The sequence below is a fragment of the Castor canadensis genome, chromosome 11, assembly GCF_047511655.1.
Source record: "Castor canadensis chromosome 11, mCasCan1.hap1v2, whole genome shotgun sequence".
In the NCBI taxonomy this organism is placed as follows: Eukaryota; Metazoa; Chordata; class Mammalia; order Rodentia; family Castoridae; genus Castor; species Castor canadensis.
This window is the reverse complement of record NC_133396.1, coordinates 102,312,981-102,323,708: the sequence shown is the minus strand read 5'-3', so window position 1 is coordinate 102,323,708 and position 10,728 is coordinate 102,312,981. Positions and strand designations below refer to the sequence as shown.

At 39.7% G+C, this 10,728-nt stretch overlaps 1 protein-coding gene across 1 annotated transcript; it reads right to left on the bottom strand.

The window, feature by feature from the left end:
* Window positions 1-652: 652 nt before the first annotated feature.
* LOC109697962 (olfactory receptor 6N2) lies at window positions 653-1,606 on the bottom strand. The gene has a single exon (XM_020181868.2). The coding sequence runs from the start codon at window positions 1,604-1,606 to the stop codon at window positions 653-655; it is 954 nt and encodes a 317-aa protein (XP_020037457.2).
* Between the last annotated feature and the right edge of the window lie 9,122 nt (window positions 1,607-10,728).

Here is a 10,728-nt window from a genome sequence, read left to right as displayed (position 1 = left end):
TAGAAAATTAATGAGCTCTTGTCATTAATAGGGATGATATTAAGTCTTATGAATAACTCTGCATATATAGAGGAGACAATGCTGGAAGATAAAGGATACTGAGGAAGGTTTATTAAAGAGATGAGAGAACTGGTAGACAATGATAACGTGGAAACTAGGAAACAAGCATCTTTACGATGTAAAGACTGGTTACATATGTTATAAGTTCAAGAAAGAAGTACAAGAAAGGCCTCGTAGATTTGGCATCATGGAAGTCATTAATAACCTTGGCAAAATATAGGTTTTAAGTTCTGAGACAAATCCATATTGAATTGGGCTGAAAAAAACAGGAGGTAAGCTAGTGTCTTTAGAGATTTGATTGGAAGGAGAAGCAGAGAAATTGACTTGTAACTGTATAGAAATGTTTGGCAAAAGAAAACAAAAAAGAATCAACATGTGAAGGTGTTTGTAAATGCTGAAAGTACTGTTCAAATAAAAAAATAGAATGACTAAAGACACAGGAAACAGAAGAAAACAAACATCAATAATGTCTGAGAAAGTAAGAGGAGATGAGATCCAGAGCACATGTGACAATGGGAAGATTATTCAAGATCAGGTACATAGAGCTCTTACAAAGTGAACATTGAGGTAAAGGAAGGGCCTTGGTTGAAAGTCAGTGGTGAGTGGGACTAGCTTTTTCCCCCTTCCTGAAAATGGTCCTTTTGATGGCCTTTATAAGTTCCTTATTGCGAAGACTGTATATAATGGGGTTGGCCAGTGGTGTTAGCACAGAGTAGACTACAGCAAGTGTACGGTCAAGAGTTAGTGAGTAGCTCTTCTTTAGTCTTACATACATGAAAATGATGCTCCCAAAGAAGATGAGAACAACAATGAGATGTGAGGCACATGTAGAGAAGGCCTTCTTTCTTCCTGCTACTGTTTTTATCTTCAGCACAGCTCCAATGATCCTTCCATAAGAAGCCATGATAAAGAGGAAGGTGACAAGGATGATGAAGGCATTGATGGCAAAGTCTACCAGAACATTAGTGGATGTGTCTTTACAGGCCAGGCTCAGAAGAGGTGGGAAGTCACAGAAGATGTGTTGGATTTCATTGTAGTCACAGAAGGGAAGCTGGGAGACCAGGATGATCTCAGAAATGGGACACAGGAAACCACAAGTCCAACACCCAGCAGCCATCTTGGCACAGAGCGTCGAGGTCATAATTATAGGATAGTGGAGGGGCCTGCAGATGGCCAGGTATCGATCATAGGCCATGGCTGTAAGAAGGTAGCATTCAGAGGCCCCTAGGGAGTGGAAGAAGTAGGTCTGAAGGAGGCATCCTGCAAAAGAAATTGTCTTCTTCTCACTGAGAAGATTAGCTAGCATCTTAGGGATGGTGGTGGCTGTGTACCACAACTCCAAGAAGGAGAGAACACTGACGAAGTGATACATGGGTTTGTGAAGGGCTGCATCCAGTCGAATGACTAAGAAGATGAGCGTGTTGCCACCAATAGTGAACAGGTATGCCACCAGCAACAGGACAAAAAGCCAGCCTCTAATATGTCCCACTTTGGGGAAGCCAAGGAGCACAAATTCTGTTACGCTTGAGTGGTTGTACTGCTCCATGGGAGGCTGAAGTGGAAAAGGAAAGGCAAAGCAACTTCTGAGTCTAAGTCAAAACACCATTTCTTTTTTAAATAAAATTGAAAGGAAACACTTTAATTACTATATTTATTGCTCCTATTATTAATACAACCCAACAAACAATATCTATGTCTTGTTCTAAATAAATTCGATGAGATAAGATCCATGAAAAAGCTCAATAGAGAGTGGAGAGATTATGACACTTTTCCATTTCATATAGATACTATGTCACAGAAACAAAATTTGAATTTTTCCACTCAAATTCTATTTTATCTCTAAAATATAGGGCTTTCCCCCAAGCATTCTCTCCTCTTTCCTCAGATCATACAGTTTTCCTTAGTTAAGTCGGAAAGGATAAATTTTGTATATGAAATTAATGTTGTGGACAGTCTTGCTACTGTTCAGTTCACCTGTATAAATATTTATTGAACTTATTGATATATTACTATGCCAGTCATACAAATACAGAATTCAAAAAGGTACAATCTCTGACACGAGAAATTTTCCAGCCTCTTAGGAGGAAATAGGCATGTCTATAGTACAGAACAAGGCAGAATGCCAAGCCAGGGGCTCATTTCTCAGCATGACTGAAAGGGCTACTCAGAAGCAGAAGTCCTTGAGTGGCTTATTCAAGGAGAATAGGAATCATCTATATAAAATAGGGAAATGAGCACTTCAAACAAAAGCACATGCCTGGTGCATCAAGCGGCCTGAGATAGGGAATCATGTTCCTCTGCATGAAAAAGGAACTCAGAAAGCTCAGCCAATGACTTGGGACCTTATCTCAAAAGATATAGGGTGCCACTGAAGAAGGTTTATAAATGAGTGGCACTGTCAAGTATAGATTATTAACACAATGGAAATTTAACTCTTCTAACATCAAACTGAGAGATGAGTGTGTAAATGCGCTTCATGAGTTGCTACTGGTGGGAAGATAAGTCAGGTAATTAACACATTTGACAAGAGAATGCAGATCTAAAATTAGACATGATAAAGTGGCAATAGGCAAAATTCCAGTATTTTCAGAAAACCAACTAGGTAAATACAGGTGAGGAATATGTATCTGACTTGGTAAAAATCTTGTACCAAAAACAAAAAGTGTATCAAACATTATAATTGTTCTCAAATACAATATGAAGAAGACACAAAAAGGAAAGGAAAAGAGAGAGGAGAGAGAGAAAGAGAGAAGGGATGAGAGGAGAGAAGAAATGAAAGGAAAGAAAAGAAAGACAATAAAACCACAATATCCCTTTAAATGCACAAAAATGGTAGCCAGAGTCAAACAGATCATACCCTTTGCAGATCACACTGAATTTAAGGAGGGCTGTCCAATTCTAGCCATCATACTGACAAGCTGCAGTTATTTGCTTTTCTTTGCCATCTTAATACTTGGCATAATGGCTACCACATTAGGGGTATTCAATAAAAATTATTTAATCAAAGTAATTAATTTAAACAATGATTATATACCAATCCCTTCCCTTCAATTCACACCACTCACTCACTCAACTCCTAACATTCCTCCCAGGTCCAAATGCCCTGCAGTAGAAATACACTTAGGGGTTTGATATTTTCTAATGTTAAATTCACTCAAAATAATTAGTTTTTAAGGAATTCTTCTTAAGTTTATTTAAAGGATGATGGGAGACAGAAGTGTTAAAATAGCAATCCATGCTTCATTACATTTCTGGTTCTTTTGCCCCTCCTGACCATATGTTTCTGGTTTTATTTCTCCTTTTTCTCCATCTCGGAACCACTTCTCATCCTTCAACATGTTAGCTCCTTAGCAATGCCTTTCCAGAGTCTCTCAGAAAAAGATACTTTTTCTTCTCTATGTCCTCATAACAATTACAGTATCTACTTGGCATAGTGTTATTACTAAATTTATAGCAAGTCTAAATTCCTCATAAATTGTTAAGATGTTTGAGAGTACATGCGGTAGTTCATACATTATTATGTCCCTACTAATAACTGCAAAAATAAGCATGTAGTTGAGGGCTCAATTTGGGTTTCTTGAATGTACTTAAATTAATTTTCTGTCCTCAATTTAAGCTATGTTTTTCCAACTACACTTGGATATATTCTTCTTGTCCTTCTAGTATCTGAAGCTCAATACATCAAAATGAATTAGCATTTCAAATTTAGCCTGGCCTCACTTCTCCTTTCCATGTTGAAGGACACATCATTTACTCTCACCAACACAGACAAATATTTTTGATCATCTTTTGTGGCCAGGAAACTGTTACATAATGTTTTCTTTTTCTGAAAATGATCTTGTTTAAAGCCAACTGTTTGTGTTGGTCAAAAAAGATCTAGCAAACATAGAATAATTTCAGAAACACTCTGAAAACTTTTGGACCCTAAATTCTTACACCCTCAAATGTTTCCAATGCCTCAATTAGAGAATCTATGTAAGGCCCTCTTAGGTGAAGTGTTTCCAAATGCATCTCCTCCTTAGGATAATACCTCATTAGATTTCAGTCACCACTGCTCTTATAGCATGCATGACTTATTTCCAGAAACTTCTACTTTCTACTATCTGTGCCAGTATGTGGCAGCACAAAGGGCGACTTTCTGTCTCTCAACATTTCAAAGTAGCTGTTAGGCAATCTGTTGTTTGTAGAATGGATTTAAGTATCAAAGGGGAAGGGTGGTGGTAAAGATGACTTTTAAAGTCTCCGCCAGACATGATGCTCTAAAATTTTCAAAAAGGATATCCTAAGGCGCAGTTATTTAAGTCATCTCTGCATTAATCCAAATCTCTGATTTCAAAATAGTATCTGTTTCCAAATCCCTTACCATTTCACCTCTCCAACCCCTTGATGGATACAGCTAGCATACCAACTACTGTACATCCTCTGCTTTAGTCTTGCCAGGCTCAGTACATGTGTGAGGTTTGAAGATTGGATCTAGGATCCTTTTCTCCTCCTCAGTGAGTCTTATCATCACAAGCAGAGTCCTTAGAGTTAACACTGATGGTTTTAGGTCACAAGGGGCACAGGGAACAGAGAGAACCCTCTAGCCCCAGGGGTAAGTGAAAATCCAGCTCAAGCTAGGCTCTTGGGACGGCACTTGGAGACAGGCTGAGTTTGCTCCTACATAGAGAGGTGGGCTCAGAGAATGCAGGCCTTCTCATCACCCTTCATTGCCACCCATAACTTCATCTCTCTTAGCTTCTTAACATAGAAGAAGCCTAATATTCTCAATATTCCTTTGAGAAACTTCTTTGATAAGAGCTGCCTATTCTGAAACAAAGCAGGGTTGTGTAGCATCAGAAATCTTAATTTGAATCATGGATCCAATGATAGACCATTTTCTGACCTTTTGCTAGTAAACACTCTAATCACAATACATGTATTAACTAATACAATCTTCACAATTTCTGTAGGTTGATAGGATTATTTGCATTTTACACCTGAGGAAACTGAAGCATAGGGTATTTAATAATGTGCCCAAAGCTATACATGTGCCTGTGTCAGCCTATTAACCAAGCTTGCACTGTGATCCAGGCCTGTGGTCATCACTTTTAGGTGCCACTGCCTCCAGAAGTGTTGACAGTGGTCAAAAGAATGTAATAAAGACAGAGCCATGAAACAGCAGCTGCCTGCAAGGTCTGTGCTCTTGACCACTACTCATTATCTATTTGTCTTCAGGCAGTTTTTTTTTTTTATTCTCTACTTTATCACCTGTAAGTATGTATTGTGAATGTTAAGTGAAGTAAAATATAAGAACTGTACTCATTTTAAAATGTGTTTGTATTTCTTGTTTCACCTAGTAGGTATATAATAGATGATTGTGAATCCTCCAAATAACTAATATGCTCTAAGCAACTTCACAGCCCCATTTTCTTCCCTTTAATGAAGGCATATTTAAGCTCCTTTGAGAATCATATGGTTTGTCATTGGCTTCCAGCCAAAGAATATGAATATTACTATTATTTAATAAAATTAGATTTATTGACTTTCTCAATAAAGGGAATTATATGCCATAAGAATTATGGGATATTTCAGTAAGAGGGTGTTAGAAAAGGGTTATCATAGAATGTAGACAGCTATTAGGTGATTTGGGGAAGGGTTCAGGTAGACAGGATCTGGTCCTGTCAATTACTGGGGATAATTCCATTACTGAATATAGTAATAAATTTTATCTAGAAGGTAGACTAAAGCTTTAATTGATAAAGACAGAGCAGTTACTCAAATTAGGTAGGAGGTTATCAGAGCCAGCAGTGGGACCTTACCTGTGTGAGTTGGCATTTGGCCTTGTGAGAAAGCTCCAAAGAACTGAGGCAAAGGTCTCAGACCAGACCTTGCCTGTGTGATCTGGTATCTGGCCTTGTGAGAAAGCCAGACATCCAGAAAAACAGTATTCAAGGTTCCCAGATGGCTTTGTGTCCTTCAGATGTAAATAAGAAAGTTATGCTGACCATGTGCTTCTCCTGCTTCTCTGCTCCTGTTTTAAAAGAGACATAACAAAGAGTTAATTTTAACTGTGCTTCCCTGTACTAATGTAACCTTGACATGTAATACTTGGCATGCTTTTTCTGACCAAATGCTCTCTGTGTAAAAGGAGTTTATAAAAACAGTAGCATGCTTCATTAACGTGGCTATTGAACACAGAGTCGGTATTACCCCCATTCTTTTTTGGCTCCGGTCACCCAGGTTCAGCCAGTAAACGGCATACAGGGGTTTTTTGTTTGTTTGTTTGTTTTTTCTGTTTTTTTTTTTCTGGCAATCTTCTTTTTGTGTGCATTTAGGCATCTTTAAATGGTCTTTTTCCCCCTTTCACACCATCATAGTCATATACTAACCTGTCTGATGCTGATATTCAGTGAGAACACCAAGGGCTAGCTTTGAACACCTTTATCTTTCTCATGTAAAGTATAGGGCAAAATAAATAGTGTGGTCTATAGCAGTCCATTCACTATACTACTTTCCATTTTAGTGTTTCCACCATAAACTGATCACTTCCCTTCTTGAGCTATCTATATTACAAATTTAATCAAAGTAAATTAATAACTCTGGATTGTTTAAAATTCAGTTTTTGTGAACTGAAATCCATTTTCTTGGTACTTGCCTTCACTAACTCTGGATTCAGCATAATGATGAGATATGTGAATACTATAACTTTCATGCCCTGCCTTGATTTTTGGTTTCCAGCTGAGGTCTGTCACCTACTGGTCACTCTTTCTCAGATTGACTCTCATTATCACTGCCTCACTCCCTGAAATGAGCAATAAGGCTACAGTCACTCCAGATAAAAAGAGAAAATTAGCTAAATCCTCCCAGTTTTTATATGCCACTACTCTCTACTTAGAATCCTAGAACAAAATCCTATTCCTCTTCCAAGACCCCTTTCATAAATGTATCGTCTTATCCTTCTGGCTTGTACTTTAACATCACCTACTCAAAGAAGTCTTACCTGATCAAACTGCATAAATATAAATATGTTGTCTTCCAACCTGTTTTCTCTTCATTGTGTACTGCTGTTTTTTGCATAGCATAAGCTGTAAATTTAATAACATACTTATGCATTTATTTCCCTCTATTTACAAATGAGCTGTAAGGTCAATAAGGACAAAGACCACACTATCATTCACTGACTAATATTGTTTGTGGCACAAAGTAGATATGCAGAAACTATTTGTAATATGAATTAAGAAAAGGCCTGACTCCCTTAGGTCCACATCTCCCCCACACACATACACAACATTTATACCCAGTGTAGGCCAGGTTCTCCAGTAATAAGTTTCCAGAGCACTCTGCATTCCTAAATCCATCTCATTTCTGATGATTCATTCAATATCTATTTTGCAAACTAAACTGTGGCGGCAGAGATCATCTTCACCTGTCCGCTGTTTGTCTATTCTATGCTATGTCTACATTGCCTAGCACAGTTTCTGAGGGAGGGGCAAGATGACGGATTGTTGGTATCTGTATAGCCAAGCAGTGACTAACCACCCTGAAAAAGGAAGGTCAGAGGACCCCAAAAGTCACCCATGGAGTCCATTACCAGCAATAAGCAAAGCCCTCTCTGAAACTGCAACTAGAGAAACAACTAACCACAGGAGGAATGGGAAGAACAACACACAGCTCAACACTCCCAATCCCCTGCCCTCTGAAGTCACTGCTCTGTTCCAGGCTCCATCAACTGGCAGTAAATCCTGCTTCCAGGCACACATAGGAACTCAGAGCTCCATACTCCTCCCTACCACACAACCTGGTACATTCACCCTGAAACTCCAGGGAAGTTTCCCTGTGCAAACAGGACTCTCAGCTCCCACTACTCCATAGGCAACAGAAGGCACAAGCCAGCAAGCTTGGTTTCCCCAGAAGCAACACCATAGAACTGAACTACCTAAAGCCTGTGTGGGAGATTGGCCCAGGAACTCATGCTGCTCACAGGCTTGGTTCTTCTGAGCTGAGCCTCTTGTAGAACCATTGACCAGTTCTCCCTTAAGGCCATATAGAAGATCTGTCCAGGAACCCCTGCTGCTTCCAGACCTGGCACTCCTTGAGCCAAGCCAGCAGCAGAGCCACTAACCTGAGACCCTGGAAGCCAGAGTGGGAAATCAGGCTCCAGGGCTCCTGCTACCCAAAGGTTTGGTCCCCACATGCTTGCAGCACTACTACACTACCCTCCTGGGGCCCACACAAGGAAAGCAGGCTCAAGAACTTCTGCTATCTGGAGGCTTGGTTTCCCTGTACCTCCAGCAGTTGCTGTGGCTCAGAGTAGCTCAGAGCCAACAGCCAAGACTTAGGGCTCACAGTACCTGCAGACTTGGGTCACCCATGCCTGCAGCAGCTGCCATTACTCCTGGAAGCCCACACTCAAACACAAATAGACCCAAGGGCCTCCACTGCCTTGTGAGCACCAGAATAGTCAAGCCTGCTGGTTCTGCTGCCCCACAGGAACCCTCCACATGCTACTCAGTGCCAGAAGCCTGCCACCACATACCCAAGTGAACCTCAGGCTCTAGGCTTTGCTATTTTTTGCCTCCAGGAGGCTTTCCTTCCCACAGAATGGAGACCCAGCACTTCCCACTGTCTCTGAAAGAAACAGAGCCCTCACTCCCCTCCCAAAGAACAAGAACACCAGATTCACCACCTATGGGAGGAAAGCTATAGCTTGCTACTATGCAGGCAGCATCAGAAGCCATGTTCCCCCAAGGTACACAGAAGCTGAGCATTTCATGCTGCACTTTCCTGCAGAAGAGTCACATTTCTCCTGTCCAAGAGCTGGAATCTCATCACCTCCCCCACTGAGTGGCAATCTGATACTCTCCTGGTGCTAGGAAGCCTATCCCCTGCAGTGCACAGAAACCCATTGCTCCCCATTGTGACTGCAGGAGAGCCCCTTGCCTCCATCAAAGAGCAAGAACTCCAGCCCCCTCACTAAGGAGAGAAAAGAAGTAATCAGCACCACAATAAAGGCCCTGCAAGGGGCAACATATCCAGGATACCTCTCTCTGGTGAACACTGCTGGAACACCAGGAGAGAAGAAAAAACACAAACCCCCAACTACAGGGGTATAAGAAACTAAAACCTGAATTCTGTAAGCTGGAAAAGAGAGAAGACAAGTCAAGTATAAAGGCAAACTCATTAGAATAACAGCAGATTTCTCAACTCAAACTCTAAATGCAAGACAGTCATGGAAGAACATAATTCAGGCCCTGAAAGAAAGCAACTGTCAACCTAGACCAGTCTACCCAACAAAATTATCCTTCCTAAGAGAAAGAGAAATTAAAAATTTCCACAACAAGGAAAAACTAAAGGAATTTATAGCCACCAAGCCAGCACTACAAAAGGTTCTTAAAGGACTTTTACATATAGAAGAAGAAACTAGAGTGAGACAGGAAGAATTAAGAAAGAATAAACCCTTTTGAGCAAGCAAACAAATAAACAAGGAATAGGTAAAACTGACAACAGGGAAACAAGAATACTGGAAACAACACACACCTCTCAATATTAACACTGAATGTAAATGGCCTCAATGCCCCAATCAAAAGACAAAGAATAGCACATTGAGTTACAAAACAAGATCCAACCATATATTACTTAAAAGAGACTAATTTCACTGAAAAAAATAAACACTGGCTTAGCATTAAAGGCTGGAAAAAAAGTTTTCCAAGCAAATGGACTCCATAAGCAGGCAAGAGTAGCCATACTCATATCTGACAAAGTAGAATTCAGACTAAAACCAATCAGAAGAGACAATGAAAGTCACTTCATATTAATGAAAGGAACAATTCATCAAGAGGAAATATCTATCCTTAACATATATGCACCAAACACAGGGGCATCCATCTACATTTAAAAAATTCTAATGGCCCTAAGAACACTGATACACACTAACACAGTCATAGCAGGATATGGATAAATTCCTAGATGCATATAACTAACCAAAATTGAACCAATAAGATATTTACCACCTAAACAGTCCTATTACTTACAATGAAACTAAAGGAGCAATAAAGAGTCTCCCTACAAAGAAGAGCCCATGATATGATGGATTCATGGTCAGATTTTTTCAAAACTTTAAAGAACTAGCACCAATACTCCTCAAACTTTTCCAGGGAATAAAAAGGGAAGGAACACTACCAAAGTCATCCTATGAAGCCAGCATTACATTCATTCCAAAACCCAATAAAGATATAACCAGAAGAGAGAATTATAGACCAATATCTTTAATGAATATAGATGCAAAGATTCTCAACAAAATGCTGGCAAACAGAATCCAACAACAGTAAAAAGATCATACACCATGACCAAGTTGGTTTCACTCCAGGGATGCAAGGATGGTTCAACATATGTAAATCCATAAACATAATATAGCACATAAACAGAAGCAATGACAAAAACCACATGATCCTCTCAATAGGTGCAGAAAAACCCTTTGACAAAATCTAACACCCTTTTATGATAAAAGCACTGAAGAAATTAAGAATAGGAGGAATGTTCCTCAACACAGTAAAGGCTGTATTTGACAAATCTAGAGCCAACATCATATTAAATGGAGAACTACTGAAGCCATTCCTCTTAAAGTCAGGAATGAAGCAGGGCTGTCCACTTTTCCCACTCCTATTCAATATAGTTTCCTACCCAGAG

Bases quoted from the DNA above. Each gene is read 5' to 3' on its own strand.
- LOC109697962 (XM_020181868.2), bottom strand. From the start codon at position 1,606: ATGGAGCAGTACAACCACTCAAGCGTAACAGAATTTGTGCTCCTTGGC.